The 21,046-nt window shown below is 50.4% G+C and overlaps 2 protein-coding genes across 7 annotated transcripts in view; one reads left to right on the top strand and one right to left on the bottom strand.

The window, feature by feature from the left end:
* nmt1a (N-myristoyltransferase 1a) overlaps positions 1–3,790 on the bottom strand; it is a 128,531-nt gene extending 124,741 nt beyond the window's left edge. Inside the window, exon 1 of one of the 2 annotated variants that reach the window (XM_085966646.1) lies at positions 3,617–3,790. In XM_085966646.1, the coding sequence (XP_085822772.1) occupies positions 3,617–3,714 (98 nt within the window). In that variant the 5' untranslated portion in view covers positions 3,715–3,790. The remainder of the gene's footprint in view (positions 1–3,616) is intronic. The other variant, XM_085966644.1, reaches the window with a different exon arrangement.
* Positions 3,697–21,046, top strand: part of dcakd (dephospho-CoA kinase domain containing) — a 39,876-nt gene continuing 22,526 nt past the window's right edge. The window contains exons 1-2 of one of the 5 annotated variants that reach the window (XM_085966648.1): positions 3,697–3,924; positions 8,881–8,996. In XM_085966648.1, the coding sequence (XP_085822774.1) occupies positions 3,806–3,924; positions 8,881–8,996 (235 nt within the window). In that variant the 5' untranslated portion in view covers positions 3,697–3,805. The other 4 variants (XM_085966651.1, XM_085966652.1, XM_085966650.1 and 1 more) reach the window with 4 other exon arrangements.

Below are 21,046 nucleotides of genomic sequence, written 5' to 3'. Positions count from 1 at the left end.
GCTGTGCTCCCTCACAAGAGGAAACGCATTGTGTTCTTATTAAACACATTCTGCTGTTTAAATAGTATTCAGCAGGAGATGGGGAAGAAACCGATCAGCAGAGTGTCAAATAGCCAAAACGTACAAGAGTTTAAATTCTTCAGCAGAATGCACAATCACATCAAAAAGTTTCCAGAATCTAACAAAATACTCTGAATCTTTGTTGTTGGCTTTCTCACATCAATCAGCTCAATTCTACATCAAAAGGAGTAACTCAGAGGCTCACTGCTGCTCACTTGATAAAACATCCAATTTGGGCTTAAACTCATATTCCAAGACCTTAAACTTTGGATTAGAAAAGGAAAGACTTGCATTTATATAGCGCCTTTCACAACCTCAGGACGTCCCAAAGCGCTTTACCGCCAATGAAGTACTTTTGAGCTGCAGTCACTGTTGTAATGTAGCAGAAAGGACTTTGCACATAAAGTGTTACAGCCTTTACCACTTGTACTACGAACAAACTGACCACCTGCACTCAGTCAGATCCAGGACAGTTGAGAGATTCTCCATTCAGAATCACACAGCCAACTGCAGTGGAACCTGTACTCATGGTAACCTCTCTACAGCAGAGATACTAACTTTTTTGTTAATTTACAGTCTTTATTTGTTGAGCCCCTTTAAAAAAGGGGGCATGTGCTTAACTGTAAACAGGCAACGGCCTGTGATAAAGAAAGGTTCAGCAGAGCTACTTCATAGGCCTTGCTGAAGGCCAACACGAGTCATGTAATCCTATATGGAGAAGTCAGTCAGTCTATACTGCAACAACAACCGCTTGGTCAAAGAGGTAGGTTTTAAGGAGCAACCTATAGAAGGAGAGAGGCAGAGAAGTTTACGGAAGAAATTCCAGAGTTTAGGACCTAGGCAGCTGAAGGCACGGCCGCCAATGGTGGGGCGATGACAATCGGGGATGTGCAAGAGGCCAGGATTGGAGGAGCGCAGTGATCTCGGAGGGCTGCAAGAGGTTGCAGAGATAGGGAGGGGTGAGGCCATGGAGGGATTTTAACACAAGGATGAGAATTTTTAAAATCGAGGTGCTGCTGGACAGATCAATGTAGGTCAGCGAGCATAGGAGTGATGGGTGAAGAGGGCTTGGTGCAAGTTAGGATAAGGGCAGCAGAGTTAACATAGCTACTGATCCAGCCACTGCTTATTGCAGTCACTGAACTGCACCTTCACAAAACTGACAAACCAGGAAATGGAGGCCACTGGCAATAAATGGAATAGAATTAACACGGAGACTGGAAAGAGGAACCGCAGACACTTCACCGTCAATATCTAGATAAGGTGGTAAACAATTTAAAAACAAAATGTGGGGCTGTATAACCAGAATGGCTGAGTACAAGTTCAGACGTTGTTGCTGAATCAGCTCGGGAGGGTGTGGGAGGTGCCCTCAACAGGTCAATATAGTTATTTGTGGTCACTATCTTCCAATTCATAACTATATACTGTGTGTTTTAGAAATATCACTGCAGTCTCCCGTACTTTGTTTCCAAAGACAATTGCTATAATTCTCAGAATAAATGTATCTTCAAATGAGCAGCAAGCGCTACTCTAGTTTAATGTATTTGCAGTCAAGTAATTTAATACAGTTTGAGGTGTTTTCCTCGTATGCACTGTAACATTGTTTTCACTTACTTGATAGTTGGAGTCCCAATTAAAAATGGTCAACTGTGAATTAGTCAACTTGGCCAATTCTATGGGTAAGTACAATGTGCAGCAAACCTGTATCAGCTTAGCTCACTTGAAGCAGGTCATGGTTCAAGGGCTTGAGCACATTATCTAGGCCTTCACTCCAGCATAGCAGCGAATGCAGCGTTGCATTGTTGGAGGTGCTGTCTTTTCAATGAAAGATTGAACTATTCTAGTAGGCATTAAAGATCAGGTAGCACTACTTGAAGCAAAGTGGGAACTTCTACCCATGTCCTAGCTAAGATTTCACCCTTCAACAAAAAATTAACTGGTCAATCATCTTATTCAAGATTATGGGACCTTGCTGTGTGCAAACAGTGACTACAATTCAAAAGTACTTCATTGATTGTAAAGCGCTGTGGGACGTCCCGAGATCAAGAAAGACGCTGTAGAAATGCTTGTTTTTCTTTTTCTTTCTGTATGTTTGCCTACATAACAATTACTGCAATTCAAAGTTATTAATTGTAAGTGAAGTGCTTTGAGAATTTTCTGAGACTTGATGAAATATTTATATAAATATGTCTTTATCATTAGTCTTATTTAGCAATACATTTCTCACATCAATACTTCATCACTGCAAATTACTCCTTCCATCACTGACAAACTTTCAGTCTGCGGTTACACAGCTCACGATGTTCTCTCCACACAAAGCCCAAATGTGGAACGACAAAATGTTTAAATTGCATTGCTGGGCTTTTCAGTTCAAGTAGATGTACAGGAGAAATTTGACACATCAAGTTACACTCCACTGAAGTCCTGCTGACAAATGTTGAGTTTGTAACAGTTTGTAACAGACACAGCCACACCTGCCACTCACCATCACCGATCACTCAACATGCCAAAAGGAGATTTTCATTAAGAAATTGTTCAGCAGACTATTCATTACTGGTTTGAAAACCCACAGTACAATCAATCAAGAAATGCACCTCCACATCAGCACAGAGCAGGACAAATTTAAAAAAGCTCCTCTTCCCCCCCTCCACCCACCTTCAAAATAGTATGTCGCTTTTTGTGAAGACAGTGCTTATTTAATGTCAAGATACACAGAAGGGTAACCATATTACATCTGGAAGTGGCGCAACAGCCACATGTCAAACAGCATTTTATTAATGGACTTCAGAGTCAGAAGGTTCTGGCTGGAGCCCCACTCCAGAGACTGGAGCACATAATTCAGGCCGACACTTCAGTGCAGCACTGAGGGAGGGGGTGCTGCCTTTCCAATGAGGCATTAAACAGAGGCTCTATTGATCTGCACAGGTGGATGTAAAAGATCCCATTCGAAAGGCAGGGGAGTTCTCCCCAGTGTCCTGGTCAATTTTGATCCCTCAACCAGTATCATTAAAACAGATGAAATGTTTGTGGGGCCTTGGCTGTGCGCAACTTGACAGCTGTGATTTCCTAGGTGATTAGATTTTTAAAACTACTTGACAGTGAAAGGAGCTACGTAAATGCAAGTTATTTCTTTTCCTTCCTTGGATCTGAACAGCAAAGTGAATATCTAACTTTTAAATAAAGCTCAGTTGGTGACAGTCCCAAATCAGAGTGCCCTCATCAATGTATTGCCCTGCCCGAGTGGCTTGTTGTAAGGAGGCAGAGCCCAGGAACAGGAGCCAGGGGCTCAATCCCACGCCTGGTCACAGGGAGGAGGAGCTCCAGCCTGCCAGTGATGGACGCGAGGGCCAGCCAACCCACAGCCGCCACAGCCCCAGCTCCCGCCCCCCGCGCCTGTCAATCAGAGGAGCCGGCCAATGGGTGCGCCGGGGAGGCGGGGGCTCGGGCTGTCACGCTGAGGCGAGCGGTGGGCAGCGCCGCCTCCCCGGGAGCCCGCCCGACGGCGCCGCGCCTCAAAGCGCCGCCGAGCTCCGTCACCGGCGGCCGCGTAACATACTCTTTACTGTGTGCGTCGTCCTCTTCGTTTTCGCAGTCGCTGCCGCAGCCATCGTGCTCTTGGATTTCTTTTGGCGCTGTCTCATTATCGTCTGCCATGATTCAGGAGGAACCCGCGATAAGGCGACTCCCGCAACTACGCTGCTGATTGGTCGGAGCGTCCTCCTCCCCCCCCCCAACTACCCATTAAATGGATTCGCCGATTGGCCAGCGGGTTTGGCGGACGTCAGGGCTGTTTGACGACGTGCGCGCGGGTGGAATGCTGGGAATTGTAGTTCGCCGACCGCGCGACGCCGGTGTGATGACCAGGTGAAAGGTCACCCAGAACTACAAGTACCAGGCTGCCAGTTGGGTTTGGTCATTTGGAGAGGGAACAGATTTTTTTAAACTCTTTAATTCACGCACGGTTAAAGATCATTTAAATCAGCGTGCTGGTGAGCTCCGGCCAGCAGATCAGACTCTTCTCCCTGGGCACTGCGCCCGCCTTCAGCGGGGCATATCCCTGGCAACCCGGCTGCTCGGGACTGAGTAAGAGCCGCAGCGATTGGTCGGCTCTCGGCGCCCTCGCCAATGGGCGAGCGGCATCTTGCGGTGTACGGTGGGTAAGGTGCGCTTGTCGAGGCGGCCGGAGGCTGAGTGAAGTGAGTAGGGAGAGGGAGGGGCTGGGCTCTAAAAGCGCACATACCGGGGCGGGGGGACAGTACTGGCGGCGGAGCAGAGGAAGAGGCCGCCCCCTACATCGAGACGGCCCCGGGTTCTCGCTCGCAGGCCACCTGGAGGCAGGGCCTGCGGGTGGGCTGGCGCCAGGATCCCCGGCCGGGCTGTACTTTGCTCCCCTGCCCTCCCACGCATACTTTCTTTTCTCTATTTCCCCTCTCCGCACCATTTCCTGAGGCACAATTCCGTGGGGCGCTGACTAACCTCTGACACCTTATCCAAGTGGCCGGTCTTCACTTTGGAGCCTGGGCAGCAATTGCCTGGGACCATTCCACCGTGTGAGGAATCGCAGCTGAGCTCACTCCTGTCTTTTTGCCTGAGAGATTTACCAGGAACCCGAGCTGGTTATTCAACTTTCTAACCTAGGCACGCTGTAAGGTCGCTACCTTAACTTAGCACAGACCAAGGATCAAACTTTCTGAGCTGTTGCAAGATTTCTTTATTGACAGTCACTTTGTTTCTTCTAGATAACATTCTAGTAGCAGATACCACAGGGATCCAGTATGCACTGGAAGACCCTGCTTAAAATTTGTTCTGCATAGGGACTCCTCCATTGTGGATGCAAGTATTTGAGTTGGGGGCAATGAATGATTAGCCGCAACGAAGACGTCACGCACTGTACAACGCAATCTTCTAGCTTAATTTTTCAATGACCACTCCAACCTGTTTCCTACAACAACAGTCCAAAGATGTGCGGGTTAGGATGATTGGCTATGATAAATTGACCCTTAGTGTTAGGGGGATTAAATATGTGGGGTTGCGGGGATAGGGTGGGATATGTGTTGGTGTAGGGGTTACGGGGATCGGGTGGGATATGTGTCGGTGCAGGCTCGATGGGCCGAAATGGCCTCTATCTGCACTGTGGGGTTTCTGTGATTCTGTGAATCTGCTTTTTATTTAGCCCATTGATTTAGTATGGATGAACGGGTGGGTGGGGTGCTTGGGTTGACGTGCGCTCCTTGTGCTGCCTGCGCTTGGCTTCCGCTTGCTCCCGGCGAAGAGACTCGAGGTGTTCGACACCTTCCCGGATGCTTCTCTTCCACTTTGTGCGGTCTTGGGCCAGGGTTTCCCAGGTGTCGGTGGGGATGTTACACTTTTTCAAGGAGGCTTTGAGGGTGTCTTTGAAGTGTTTCCTCTGCCCATCTTTGAACCATACAAGAGCTAGTGACAGTTTATGAACTCTGTAAAAGACTAGTTTGTTTTACCATAGCTGGCTCTGTTTCATCAATTTCCTCTCCAAGGATCATTTTGTCGAGACGTATTTTGGCACGAGAGGGGGGTGGGGGAAAGGAAAAGTTGGCTCTTGTGTATATGTCAGCAGTGTTTTAATGAGACATAATATTGCCTCACCAAAAATATTGACTGCCAATTTTTCTACATACCTTCAGAGGGAAACTTTCCCAACTTGTAATGAAACTGCTGATTCAACTCCGAGGTCACTGATTTAGGAAATTGAAAATTGTCACGCTGGTACAGTAGAGAGTGCTCTTTTGAGAGTGGGGCTGAGACGCATTGTTGTGCAGAATAGAGGGAGTTTTACTCTGCATTTAACCATTTGATTCTGGCACTTGAGTACCTGAAGTGGAAAGTATCCCATTCTCCAACACTAACATCCCCAACCTCAATGAACACAAATAAAGTAAAATGTAAAAGATACTTCAAGACATTTCTGGTGCAGCAGGTACGTCAGCTGCAGCGCAATCTCACCTTGGCGTCATTGGCGCAGAGTTTTCAAACTTAACTGCTTTAGGAATCCAGCGCCTATTTACATTGCAGGCTGCTATGCCCTGTTTATGCTGCAAGTTCAGAAAACTCTACATGCCCAGCTGTTCGCCTTCCCTGATGAAACTGAACTGTCAGCTGGCCCAGTAGCATGGCCCAGTAGCATAGACCAGCATAGGCAGCCTTTGCCTTTAGAGACAAAGCAAAATCATCTAAAAAGATGGTGTCCCTCACCACCCAGAGGCAAGTAGACCACCTTGTTTATATTGCACAGCTACCTCGAGATAGGACTGTAATATCATTGTACGCATGGCATGCTGTGACTCTCTGGATGGCCCCTGCAGACTTCCCCACACTTTGACAGTAAAGCGACATCGTTCTCCAAATTCAATAAGTACAGATCAGGTATAAATTGCTTCTGTATCACCCCAGAGCCGCCTCTTGTGTTCTCTCCATCATACCAATCTAGAGTATTGATTGAACTTTTCTATTTATTGATACTGCAACTGAACTTTTCAACAGTTGCTGATCGATTTACTGTGCTGTGCCTGGCCTGATCACCTTGTCCGTTGCCTTTTCAACTTCTTTGTGGACTCTGACCCTTCTGTTACGTGTAATTCTCCTGGAAGCTCTAATCTTGGCTGCTTGTGTGGACACCATGAGGGCACTGTGCATCTGAAGATAATTAAAAATGTAACTGTTCAGGGGTGGGATAGACTCAGTCAGCGGCTGCTTTACCAGCTTTGTTCAATCCTCACATGACCTTTTCATTTCCCTGCTTGCCATTTTTATTTCCCCCAGAGAACAAGTGTTGGCTGACTATTTATGGCAAAAAAGAAAGACTTGCATTTATATAGCACCTTTCATGATCCCAGAATGGCCCAAAGCAATCTACAGCTAATGAAGTACTTTTTGAAGTGTAGTCACTGTTGTAATGTAGGAAACATGGCAACCAATTTGTGCACAGCAAGCTCCCGCAAACAGCAATGTGATAATGACCAGCTAATCTGTTTTAGTGAAATTGCTGAGATATAAATATTGGTCAGGACACTGGGGAGAACTCTGCTGCTGCTCCTTCACGTCCACCTGAGAGGGCAGACGGGGCCTCGGGTTAACATCTAATTCGAAAGATGGCACCTCCGACAGTGCAGCACTCCCTCGGTACTGCACTGGAAATAGCCATCAGCAGTGGAGACCTTGGCTGATATTCTCTCCTCTCTTTCCTGCCCCCCCCCCCCCCCCCAAAAGAAATCATTCTAGCAGTCTGAGGCCATTTGTAACACCCCAACTGAGATCATAAAACTCAGGGCAGCCTGATAATAGAACTTGGTGCTCTTTTAACGGATTTCTATAGTTCCACAAAATGTATACTTTTAGTCTGCTGCCCAAGTATTTAAGTGTCACATTTGTATTATTTTGTAGCTCTTCTAATTGGAGCTGAAATGAAACCTGCCTCTTGCTTTCTCTAAGGATTGTTACCATATCATTAGAGCTCTTCTGCTACTCTGTAACATACTGCGTCTACAGTGGATCAAGTAACGATTGGATTGGAGTGCCAGACTAGAGGTCTCGGTTTCTTTCTCCTTCCTCGCCTAAAGATACAGATTCTGCTCCCTGGGCATAGGCAGCCTTCTAGCACCTCGGCCAAGCAACTCTGAGTTTTAAGCTAGTAAACCATGGAAGGTATTCCTGTCGAGCCCAATCTTGTCCTCCCTCAATATACTTACACATCATCTTTCAGCACCACTTCCTAGACAGTGAGCAGGCGTGAGAAACCTGCTCGTGTGTGAAAAATCTCCAGGGTGCTGGGGCACTACTGGAGCCCATGGAGCAAGACCACTCCCCTCCCCTTCCCTACAGGAGTCCGAGTCTTCAGCAGAGAAGGGGAGACGTTTGTGGGGGTGGGGAGAGATGGTGGAATAAAGTAGAGTGGAGGCAATGCTTTGTACTATGATGGAATTCGTTCCAATCTGTTTCACTGCAATCACATGGTTTATTTATCAGCTCCTCAGGATTGGATTTCTGTCTGTAACTCTGACCGTATTATACGTACATCAACACCATATGAAAGTTAGCAAATTATTTGTTTGATGAAAATTACCATTGTTGATACATTTTCAGTTGGGATGATTGACCGGGGGCTTGACAGGGTAGAATGTATCCCCTCCTGGGGGAACCTAGAACTCGGGGGCGTAGTTTCAGAATAAGGGGTCGCCCATTTAAAACGGAGATGTCGTGAATCTTTGGAATTGTTTACCCCTGAAAGCTGTGGAGGCGGAGTCATTGAATATATTCAAGGTGGAGATAGCCAGATTTTTGAAAGAGGGAGTCGAGGGTTCTGGGGAGTGGGCAGGGAAGTGGAGTTGAGGCCAAGATCAGATCAGCCATGATCTTATTGAATGGCAGAGCAGGCTCGAGGGGCCGAATGGCCGACTACTCCTATTTCTTATGTTCTTATGACTTTGGTTTTGGCCAATGTTCTCCCTGCCCCCTTTTATCTCCCCCCCCCCCCCCAAACAAAGTGTTGACTCCCTACTGGGGTTGGGTTCCCCTCTGGTACCCCAGGCAATTGATCTTCATTCATGTGTGACAGAGTGTGTTAGGCTATTTGATTAGCAGGCGTCCTCACGGCAGAGTTCAAGCCTGTCCTCACCTGATGTTCACACAGACACAGTTTCTGAGAGTGCACATGGAGCCTCGGAACTTCAGTAAAACCCTTGTACATTAGGGCTAATGATACCTGTTCTGGCGGCTTGCAGCCTGGTAGAGTACATACTCCCCTGTACTCTGTAGTACAGTAACTCAACCTTTCTCTTCTGATTTTAGAAAGATGTTCCTGGTCGGCCTGACAGGTGGGATTGCCTCGGGGAAAAGCACAGTTGCCGCGTTGTTCCGTGAACTTGGGTGCCCAGTTGTGGACGCTGATCGGATAGCGAGACAGAGTAAGTTTTGAATGTCAGAGATCTCTGGTTGTGAAAATTAAAAAAAATTTACATACCCTGTGACATTACTGTGAAATGTAAAGATTGCTGTTTCTCTTTCTAGAAGCTGTACCCTCTGTCAAAGTACAAGGTCTCTGTGATATTTGCTACATGTATTGAATAGGCTGAAAAAATGAAATACCTGGCCTGGAGGGGTTATTACTTTCACGTCGCCTTCACTCTCAGACTTGGAGTTGACAATAACTACCCTGGCAATGAAAATCGAAGCATCGTTCTTGTAATGGCTCTAATCTATGTTCATGTATAGTGGGCAGCATATGGCCACTATCCAGAGTCGGCCCTGAATGTCACTAACCAACGACCTGCAGGAATGAAACCCGACAGTGTAGAAATTTGACTAATTTTGTGCAAACAAATGTGGGTGTCATTGGAGTTTGATTTAACTCTGAATTATCGTCGCTTTCCAGTCTGATTGGGTTCTGAAGGTGGGTAGCCGATCAATATCTGTTTCAGGTAAGTAAATTTATCCCATTCTGTACCTGCCCTGGGAGTGTTTGATTGGACAGTGTAGAGGGAGCTATACTCTGTATCTAACCCGTGCTGTACCTGCCCTGGGATTGTTTGATGGGATAGTGCAGAGGGAGCTTTACTCTGTATCTAACCCGTGCTGTACCTGCCCTGGGATTGTTTGATTGGACAGTGTAGAGGGAGCTTTACTCTGTATCTAACCCGTGCTGTACCTGGCCTGGGAGTGTTTGATGAAACAATGTCATAAGAACATGAGAAGTAGGAGTAGGCCATACGGCCCCTTGAGCTTGCTCCACCATTCAATAAGATCATGGCTGATTTTTGACCACTGCCCCACCTTCTTGCCCAATCCCTTGATTCCCCATGTGCCCAAAAATATATCGATCTCTGTCTTACGGATATGATGTAATTGGAATTACGGAGACATGGCTCCAGGGTGACCAAGGCTGGAAATTCAACATCCAGGGGTATTCGATATTCAGGAAGGACAGGGGAAAAGGAGGTGGGGTAGCATTGCTGGTTAAAGAGGAGATTAACACAATAGTAAGGAAGGATATTGGCTCTGATGATGTGGAATCTGTATGGGCAGAGCTGAGAAATACGTTAGTGGGGGTGGTATATAGAGCTCCAAACAGTAATGCTGAGGTTGGGGATGGCATTAAACGGGAAATTAGAGACGTGTGCAATAAGAGCACAGCAGTTATCATGGGTGACTTTAATCTACATATAGATTGGGCTAACCAAATTAGTAACAATAGTGTGGAGGAGGAATTCCTAGAGTGTATACAGGATGGTTTCCTGGACCAATATGTCGAGGAACCAACTAGAGATCAGGCCATCTTAGACTGGGTATTATGTAATGAGAAAGGATTAATTAGCAATGTTGTTGTGCGAGGCCCCTTGGGGAGGAGCGATCATAATATGATAGAATTCTTCATTAAGATGGAGAGTGAAGTAGCTGACTCAGACTAGGGTCGTGAATTTAAATAAAGGAAACTACGATGGTATGAGGCGCGAGTTGTATAGGATGGATTGGGGAACGTTACTTTAAGGGTTGACGGTGGATAGGCAATGGCAAACATTTAAAGATCGCATGGATGAACTTCAGAATTTGTTCATCCCTGTTTGGCATAAAAATAAAACAAAAAAGGTGACTCAACCATGGCTAACCAGGGAAATTAGGGATAGCATAAGATGCAAGGAGAGGACATATAAATTGGCCAGAAAAAGCAGCAAACCTGAGGATTGGGAGCAGTTTAGGATTCAGCAAAGGAGGACAAAGGGATTAATTAAGAGGGGGAAAATGCAATATGAGAGTAAGCTTGCAGAGAACATAAAAACTGACTGTAAAAGCTTCCATAGATATGTGAAGAGAAAAAGATTGGTGAAGTCAAGTGTAGGCCCCTTGCAGTCAGAATCAGGGGAATTTATAATGGGGAACAAAGAAATGGCAGACCAATTAAATACATACTTTGGTTCTGTCTTCACAAAGGAGGACACAAATAACCTCCCAGAGATGTCGGGGAACATCGGGTCTAATGAGAGGGAGGAACTGAAAGAAATCAGTATTTGTACGGAAATGGTGTTAGGAAAATTGATGGCATTGAAGGCTGATAAATCCCCAGGGCCTGATCATCTACATCCTAGGGTACTTAAGGAAGTGGCCCTAGAAATAGTAAATGCATTGTTGGTCATCTTCCAGAGTTCTATAGACTCGAACAGTTCCCATGGATTGGAGGGTAGCTACTGTAACCCCACTATTTAAAAAAGGTGGTAGAGAGAAAACGGGAATTATAGGTAAATCATGCTTGACTAATCTTTTGGAATTTTTTGAGGATGTAACTGGTATAGAATAGATAAGGGAGAACCAGTGGATGTGGTGTATTTGGACTTTCAGAAGGCTTTCGATAAGGTCCCGCATAAGAGATTGGCGTGCAAAGTTAAAGCATATGGAATTGGGGGTCATGTACTGACTTGGATAGAGAACTGGTTGGCAGACAGGAAGCAAAGAGTTGGAATAAACGGGTCTTTTTCCGAGTGGCAGGCAGTGACTAGTGGGGTACCGCAGGGATCGGTGCTAGGACCCCAGCTATTCACAATATATATATTGATCTAGACGAGGGAACTGGATGTAATATCTCCAAGTTTGCGACGACACAAAGCTGGGTGGGCGTGTGTGCTGTGAGGAGGATGCAGAGAAACTCCAGTATGATTTGGGCAGATTGGGTGATTGGGCAGAAGCATGGCAGATGCCGTATAATGTGGATAAATGCGAGGTTATCCACTTTGGTAGCAAAAACAGAAAGAGAAATTGTTATCTGAACGGCAATAGATTGGGAAAAGGGGACGTGCAACAAGACCCGAGTGTCCTTGTGCACCAGTCGCTGAAGGTAAGCATGCAGGTGCAGCAGGCGGTTAAGAAGGCAAATGGTATTTTGGCCTTCATAGCGAGAGGATTCGAGTACAGGAACAAGGATGTCTTGCTGCAGTTGTACAGGGCCTTGGTGAGACCACACCTTGAGTACTGTGTGCAGTTTTGGTCGCCTTATCTGAGGAAAGATGTTCTTGCCATGGAAGGAGTTCAGCAAAGATTCACTAGACTGATACCTGGGATGGCAGGAATGAGGTATGAAGAGAGATTGGGTCGATTAGGCTTATTTGCTAGAGTTTAGAAGAATGAGAGGGGATCTCATTGAAACTTATAAAATTCTAACAGGACTAGACAGACTAGATGCAGGAAGGATGTTCCTGATGGCGGGGGAGTCCAGAACCAGGGGTCACAGTCTAAGGATAAGTGGTAAGCCATTTAGGACAGAGATGAGGAGGAATTTCTTCACCCAGAGAGTGGTGAACCTGTGGAATTCTCTACCACAGAAGGCAGTTGAGGCCAATTCATTAACTATATTCAAGAAGGAGTTGGATATATTTCTTAAGGCTAAAGGGATCAAGGGGTATGGGGAGAAAGCAGGGACAGGGTACTGAATTTGGATGATCAGCCATGACCTCATTAAATGACGGAACAGCTCGAGGGGGCCTATGTTTCTCTGTCTTGAATATACTTAACGACTGAGCCTCCACAGCCCTCTAGGGCAGAGAATTCCAAAGATTCACCACTCTGAGTGAAGAAATTCCTCCTCATCTCAGTCCTAAATGGCTGACCCCTTATTCTGAGACTATGACCCCTGGTTCTAGACTCCCCAGCCAGGGGAAACAACCTCTCGGCATCTACCACGTTAATCCCCTTCAGAATCTAATACATTTCAATGAGATCACCTCTCATTCTTCTAAACTCTAGAGAATATAGGCCCATTCTGTTCAGCCTTGTAGGGTAAACAAGGCGCTGCCAGCTGTGTGTGGGCCGGAGCTTGTTTGCTTATGGTATAAAGACATCCTGGGACTTTGTGAGCATCTAGCTGCACAGTGAAAACACTTCATTTTGCAACAAATAACCTGGTCTTTCTGCCCAATGCCCCAGGACATCGATGACTCAAGCAGCATCACTCAAATCATTTATCTCGGTCTTACAGCACAGCAGGAGGCAATTCGGCACATCGTGTCTTTGCCAGCTCTTTTGAAAGAGCTATCTGTAAGTCCTGCCCATTTGCTGTTTATGGAATCTTGCTGTGTGAAAATAGGCTGCTGGGTTGCCCGACATGACCACAGCGACGACTCTTGAAGCGCTTCATCGCCTCTAAAGAGCTTTGGGACGCCCCGAGATGGGAAAGGTGTTATATAAAGGCAACTTCCTTTTTGTGGGTAACTCCCCATTCCCGGGTCCCATGATTTATTTTGTTGTAACGTCTGATGATGAGCACCAGTCCATATCTCCCGTCCCTCTCCCTATTGAAGCGGCTTTCACCCTCCTCCCACCAATGCATACCCAGAGCCATCCCTCCCTCCTCCCCCAGACCCCGGGCGATTTCTCCCCCCCCCCCCCCAGACCCCCGGGCGATTCCCCCCTCCCCTCCCTGCTGAGACGCAGTACATCTTCAAACGTTTGTAAAAGGATTGACCTGTTCCATGACTCTGTGCGCATTTCACAGCTGGTGATGAACTATTTGAAACCGAATTATTTACCGCAACATTGCAGATTTTACAAGTAGGAAGAATGAAGCTGCTACCTAATGCAGGGCCATCTGGGGACATCAGGTTTCTTACTTGAGCCAGTCAGAACAAGTACCAGACGCATTTGCACTACACAACAGAATTACCTGACATTTGCAGGCTTGAGATTGATGTCTCTCTCAGCAGATTCACTGCAAGGACATTCTGATTGGTTTCCACAATTGTGCATTAGGTTCAGTGAATCCGACCTCACACGGAAAGCATGTTGAGTAAAGGGCAGGCCTGTTGGTGCAGTAACTCCCATTTAACACACAGCCAGCACGCGCGAGAGAAATGAACCCTCGGAGGGTAACGAGCGCAGCCCCACCCACACGGTGCATTTACACTAAAACGGCTGCACCTCTGCATAGCAGTTTCATTCTGTACCAGTGCTGCAGTTCTGGTGTAATGCGACTTGAATGCTTTCTGAATCTGATCAGACACCTGAACAGAGCCGAGTCAAACTCCCTGGATTGGCGAGTCTCGATCTACTTCACTTCAGGTCTTCGTACCCAACATACACGCCAGAAATTGAGCATTGATGCAAAACCAAGTCCGCGGTCTATGCACTGATAGAGAGAGACCCCGCCCCACAGTCCGTGACAGAGAGAGAGAGAGAGAGAGAGAGAGAGACAGTCCCCGCCCCATAGAGACCCCGCCCCACAGAGAGCGAGAGAGAGAAATGCAGAGCCGAACTAGGCAGATACCCACTGATAATAAACATCCAAAAACGAGCACTAAACTTCCTAAATCACCTCAAATCTAGCTCCCCAGACACCCCTCATTTCAAAGCCTTTCAGACCCAAGAGCTAAACCCAGAAAAGAGTCCCCTGAGTCAGCTGCTACTGAAACTAAGTACTCAGCCGGACCCTGACCAGCCCCAGACCAACACAGCCGTCCAAACACCAATCCGAGTGAACCAAATCATTAAAAAATGCAAAGAAACCTACCTGGAACATTGGAACAAAATAACCGAAAGCCAAAGCAGATTAGAATGTTACCGGGACCTAAAAAGAGAATATAAACTGGCAGACTACCTCACGACCATCAGAGACACAAAACAGAGACAGACCCTCACCAGGTACAGACTAAGCGACCACCAACTGGAAATTGAAAAAGGCAGATACAAGAAATCCTGGCAGCCTAGAGAGAATAGAATATGCGATCAATGTCTGGCTGGCGAGGTTGAAACAGAAATGCATTTCCTCCTAAAATGCGAAAAATTCAACACATCAAGAAACATATTATTCAACAAGCTAAGCCAAACAACCCAGATTTCAAGGAATTGGATGATCTGTCAAAATTGAGATTAGTCCTAGGAGAAGGAGACAGACCATACCTTGGGGCTAATATGTAACAACATGTCACAACCTGAGGACTGTTTAAAAGTAAGACTGTTTAAAATTAATATTGAACGTACCAAATGAAGTAGAAAGACTGTTTAAAATTAATATTGTTTAAAAGTAATATTGTATATACCCAACAAATGTCAAATCGATTGACACCTACAGAATGTTGGAAAACTGTACCTTTTTGCAATGTAAGCTTTGGCAATATGGTTCTCTGTAAACTTTCATGCCAATAAAGCATTTGAACTGAACTGAGAGAGAGAGAGAGAGAGAGAGAGACCCCGCCCCACAGTCCGTGACAGAGAGAGAGAGACAGTCCCCGCCCCATAGAGAGAGACCCCGCCCCACAGAGAGAGAGAGAGAGACCCCGCCCCACAGAGAGAGAGAGAGAGACCCCGCCCCCACAGAGAGAGAGAGAGAGAGAGATCCCGCCCCACGGAGAGAGAGCGAGACCCCGCCGCACGGATAGAGAGAGAGACCCCACCCCACGGAGAGAGAATGAGAGAAAGACCCCGCCCCACGGGGGGGAGAGAGAGAGAGAGAGAAGTGGGAGAGACCCCGCCCCACGGGGAGGGAGAGAGAGAGGAGAGTGGGAGAGACCCCGCCCCACGGGGAGAGAGAGAGAGAGAGACAGAGAGACCCCCGCCCCACAGAGAGAGAGACCCCCGCCCCACGGAGAGAGAGAGAGACCCCCGCCCCACGGAGAGAGAGAGACCCTGCCTCAGAGAGAGAGAGAGACCCCGCCCCACGGGGAGAGAGAGAGAGAGCGACCCCGCCCCACGGGGAGAGAGAGCGAGAGACCCCGCCCCACGGAGAGAGAGAGAGAGACCCCGCCCCACGGGGAGAGAGAGAGAGACCCGCCCCACGGAGAGAGAGAGAGACCCGCCCCACGGAGAGAGAGAGAGAGACCCCGCCCCACGGAGAGAGAGAGAGACCTTGCCCCACGGAGAGAGAGAGAGAGACCCGCCCCACGGGGAGAGAGAGAGAGACCCGCCCCACGGGGGGGGGGGAGAGAGAGAGAGACCCTGCCCCACGGAGAGAGAGAGCGACCCGCCCCACGGAGAGAGAGAGACCCCGCCCCACAGAGAGAGAGAGACCCGCCCCACGGAGAGAGAGAGAGACCCCGCCCCACGGAGAGAGAGAGAGAGAGACCCCGCCCCACGGAGAGAGAGAGACCCCGCCCCACGGAGAGAGAGAGAGACCCGCCCACGGAGAGAGAGAGACCCCGCCCCACGGAGAGAGAGAGACCCCGCCCCGCGGAGAGAGAGAGACCCCGCCCCGCGGAGAGAGAGAGACCCGCCCCGACGGAGAGAGAGAGACCCGCCCCACGGAGAGAGAGAGACCCCGCCCCACGAGAGAGAGGACCCCCCCCCGAGAGACCCCGCCCCGCGGAGAGAGAGACCCCGCCCCGCGGAGAGAGAGAGAGAGAGACCCCGCCCCGCGGAGAGAGAGAGAGAGACCCCGCCCCGCGGAGAGAGAGAGACCCCGCCCCACGGAGAGAGAGAGAGAGAGACCCCGCCCCACGGAGAGAGAGAGAGACCCCGCCCCACGGAGAGAGAGAGAGCGACCCCGCCCCACAGAGAGAGAGAGAGAGAGAGAGAGACCCCGCCCCACGGGGAGAGAGAGAGAGAGAGCGACCCCGCCCCACGGGGAGAGAGAGCGAGAGACCCCGCCCCACGGAGAGAGAGAGAGACCCGCCCCACGGAGAGAGAGAGAGAGAGAGAGAGAGAGAGACCCGGCCCCACGGGGAGAGAGAGAGAGACCCGCCCCCACGGAGAGAGAGAGAGAGACCCCGCCCCACGGAGAGAGAGAGAGACCTTGCCCCACGGAGAGAGAGAGAGAGAGACCCGCCCCACGGGGAGAGAGAGAGAGACCCGCCCCACTGGGGGGGGAGAGAGAGACCGCCCCACGGAGAGAGAGAGCGACCCGCCCCACGGAGAGAGAGAGCGACCGGCCCCACGGAGAGAGAGCCCCCGCCCCACAGAGAGAGAGAGACCCCGCCCCACAGAGAGAGAGAGACCCGCCCCACGGAGAGAGAGAGAGAGAGAGACCCAGCCCCACGGAGAGAGAGAGACCCCGCCCCACGGAGAGAGAGAGACCCCGCCCCACAGAGAGAGAGAGACCCAGCCCCACAGAGAGAGAGAGACCCCGCCCCACAGAGAGAGAGAGACCCCGCCCCACAGAGAGAGAGAGACCCCGCCCCACAGAGAGAGAGAGACCCCGCCCCACAGAGAGAGAGAGACCCGCCCCATAGGAGAGAGAGGGACCCCGCCCGCGGAGAGAGAGACCCCGCCCCGCGGAGAGAGAGAGAGAGAGAGACCCCGCCCCGCGGAGAGAGAGAGAGAGAGAGACCCCGCCCCGCGGAGAGAGAGAGAGAGAGACCCCCGCCCCACGGAGAGAGAGAGAGAGAGACCCCGCCCCACGGGGGGGGGGGTGGGAGAGAGAGAGAAACCCCGCCCCACAGAGAGAGAGAGAGAGAGAGAGAGACCCCGCCCCACGGGGAGAGAGAGAGAGAGACCCCGCCCCACGGGGAGAGAGAGAGAGAGAGAGACCCGCCCCACCGAGAGAGAGAGAGACCCGCCCCACGGAGAGAGAGAGACCCGCCCCACGGAGAGAGAGAGAGAGAGAGAGAGAGAGACCCCGCCCCACGGGGAGAGAGAGAGAGAGAGAGCGACCCTGCCCCACGGAGAGAGAGAGAGAGAGAGAGAGAGAGACCCCGCCCCACGGAGAGAGAGAGAGAGACCCGCCCCACGGAGCAGAGAGAGAGACCCGCCCCACGGAGCGAGAGTGACCCTGCCCCACAGAGAGAGAGAGAGACCCCGCCCCACGGAGAGAGAGAGACCCGCCCCACGGAGAGAGAGAGAGAGAGAGAGCAACAACTAGACCTACTCGACAAATACTGCCAAAATTGGGCTCTAACAGTAAATCTAAAGAAAACCAACATCATGATTTTTCAGAAAAGACCCAGATGTCAGGAAAACAAATACCAGTTTACCCTCAGTGATACCACTATAGGACACACTATGAGCTACACCTACCTTGGTCTAACTATTACAGCATCAGGGAGCTTCAGCATAGCAGTGAGTGCACTAAAAGAAAAAGCCCGAAGAGCCCTATATGCAATAAAAAGAAAATTCTACAACATCCAAATCCCAATCAAAATCTGGCTCAAAATTTTTGACAGCATAATCCTGCCCATTGCACTGTACGGTAGTGAAGTATGGGGCCCGCTAAATCACCAAAGCTACACTAAATGGGAAAAACACACAATAGAAGCCCTACATGCAGAATTCTGCCGAAGCATCCTTCGCACCCAAAGAAAAACGCCAACAAATGCATGCAGAGCCGAACTAGGCAGATACCCACTGATAATAAACATCCAAAAACGAGCACTAAACTTCCTAAATCACCTCAAATCTAGCTCCCCAGACACCCTTCATTTCAAAGCCTTTCAGACCCAAGAGCTAAACCCAGAAAAGAGTCCCCTGAGTCAGCTGCTACTGAAACTAAGTACTCAGCCGGACCCTGACCAGCCCCAGACCAACACAGCCGTCCAAACACCAATCCGAGTGAACCAAATCATTAAAAAATGCAAAGAAACCTACCTGGAACATTGGAACAAAATAACCGAAAGCCAAAGCAGATTAGAATGTTACCGGGCCCTAAAAAGAGAATATAAACTGGCAGACTACCTCACGACCATCAGAGACACAAAACAGAGACAGACCCTCACCAGGTACAGACTAAGCGACCACCAACTGGAAATTGAAAAAGGCAGATACAAGAAATCCTGGCAGCCTAGAGAGAATAGAATATGCGATCAATGTCTGGCTGGCGAGGTTGAAACAGAAATGCATTTCCTCCTAAAATGCGAAAAATTCAACACATCAAGAAACATATTATTCAACAAGCTAAGCCAAACAACCCCAGATTTCAAGGAATTGGATGATCTGTCAAAATTGAGATTAGTCCTAGGAGAAGGAGACAGACCATACCTTGGGGCTAAATATGTAACAACATGTCACAACCTGAGGACTGTTTAAAAGTAAGACTGTTTAAAATTAATATTGAACGTACCAAATGAAGTAGAAAGACTGTTTAAAATTAATATTGTTTAAAAGTAATATTGTATATACCCAACAAATGTCAAATCGATTGACACCTACAGAATGTTGGAAAACTGTACCTTTTTGCAATGTAAGCTTTGGCAATATGGTTCTCTGTAAACTTTCATGCCAATAAAGCATTTGAACTGAACTGAGAGAGAGAGACCCCGCCCCACGGAGAGAGAGAGAGAGAGACCCCCGCCCCACGGAGAGAGAGAGAGAGAGACCCCGCCCCACGGAGAGAGAGAGAGAGAGAGACCCCGCCCCACGGAGAGAGAGAGCGACCCGCCCCACGGGGAGAGAGAGAGAGAGACCCCGCCCCAGAGAGAGAGAGAGAGAGAGACCCGCCCGAGAGTGAGAGACCCGCCCCACGGAGAGAGAGAGAGACCCCGCCCGCGGAGAGAGAGACCCCGCCCCGCGGAGAGAGACAGAGAGACCCCCGCCCCACGGGGAGAGAGAGAGACCCCGCCCCACGGGGAGAGAGAGGGAGAGCGAGAGACCCCGCCCCACGGGGAGAGAGAGAGAGACCCCGCCCCGCGGAGAGAGAGAGACCCCCGCCCCGCAGAGAGAGAGAGAGAAAGAGAGAGACCCCGCCCCATGGGGAGAGAGAGAGAGACCCCCGCCCCATGGGGAGAGAGAGAGAGACCCCGCCCCACGGAGAGAGAGAGAGAGAGAGAGAGAGACCCCGCCCCACGGGGGGAGAGAGAGAGACCCCGCCCCACGGGGGGGAGAGAGAGAGAGACCCCGCCCCACGGGGGGGGGGGGGGAGAGAGAGACCCCGCCCCACGGAGAGAGAGACCCCGCCCCGCGGAGAGAGAGACGCCACAGAGACCCCGCCCCACGGAGAGAGCGAGACCCCGCCCCACGGAGAGAGAGAGAGAGACCCCGCCCCATGGTGAGAGACAGAGAGACCCCGCCCCAGAGAGAGAGAGACCCCGCCCCACGGGGAGGGAGAGAGAGCGACCCCCCACGGGGAAGGAGAGAGACCCCCGCCCCACAGAGAGAGAGACCCTGCCCCACAGAGAGAGAGAGCGACCCGCCCCACGGAGAGAGAGAGAGACCCCGCCCCGCAGAGAGAGAGACCCCGCCCCACGGGGGGGGGAGATAGAGATACTTTTTGTTATGTAAGCTTTGGCAATATGGTTCCCTGTAAACTTTCATGCCAATAAAGCATTTGAATTGAATTGAATTGAATTAAGAGACCCCGCCCCACGGGGAGAGAGAGAGACCCGCCCCACGGAGAGAGAGAGAGAGAGAGAGAGACCCCGCCCCACGGAGAGAGAGAGACCCCGCCCCACGGAGAGAGAGACCCCGCCCCACGGAGAGAGAGAGACCCCGCCCCACGGAGAGAGAGAGACCCCGCCCCACGGAGAGAGAGACCCCGCCCCACGGAGAGAGAGACCCCGCCCCACGGAGAGAGAGACCCCGCCCCACAGAGAGAGAGAGAGACCCCGCCCCGCAGAGAGAGAGAGAGAGTGACCCCGCCCTGCAGAGAGAGAGAGAGAGAGAGACCCCGCTCCACAGAGAGAGATAGAGAGAGAGAGAGAGACCCCGCCCCACGGAGATTGTGAGAGAGAGACCCCGCCCCGCGGAGAGAGAGACCCCGCCCCACGGGGAGAGAGAGAGACCCCGCCCCACGGGGAGAGAGAGGACCCCGCCCCACGGGGAGAGAGAGAGACCCCGCCCCACGGGGAGAGAGAGACCCCGCCCCACGGGGGGAGAGAGAGACCCTGCCCCGCGGAGAGAGAGAGACCCCGCCCCGCGGAGAGAGAGACCCCGCCCCACGGAGAGAGAGAGAGAGACCCCGCCCCACGGAGAGAGAGAGAGACCCCGCCCCACGGAGAGAGAGAGAGCGACCCCGCCCCACAGAGAGAGAGAGAGAGAGAGAGAGAGAGAGACCCCGCCCCACGGGGAGAGAGAGAGAGAGAGCGACCCCGCCCCACGGGGAGAGAGAGCGAGAAGA

Source organism: Somniosus microcephalus, chromosome 24 (genome assembly GCF_052327205.1).
Source record: "Somniosus microcephalus isolate GS21.2 chromosome 24, FLI_Smic_1.0, whole genome shotgun sequence".
Classification (NCBI taxonomy): Eukaryota; Metazoa; Chordata; class Chondrichthyes; order Squaliformes; family Somniosidae; genus Somniosus; species Somniosus microcephalus.
This window is presented reverse-complemented; position numbering and strand designations above follow the sequence as displayed.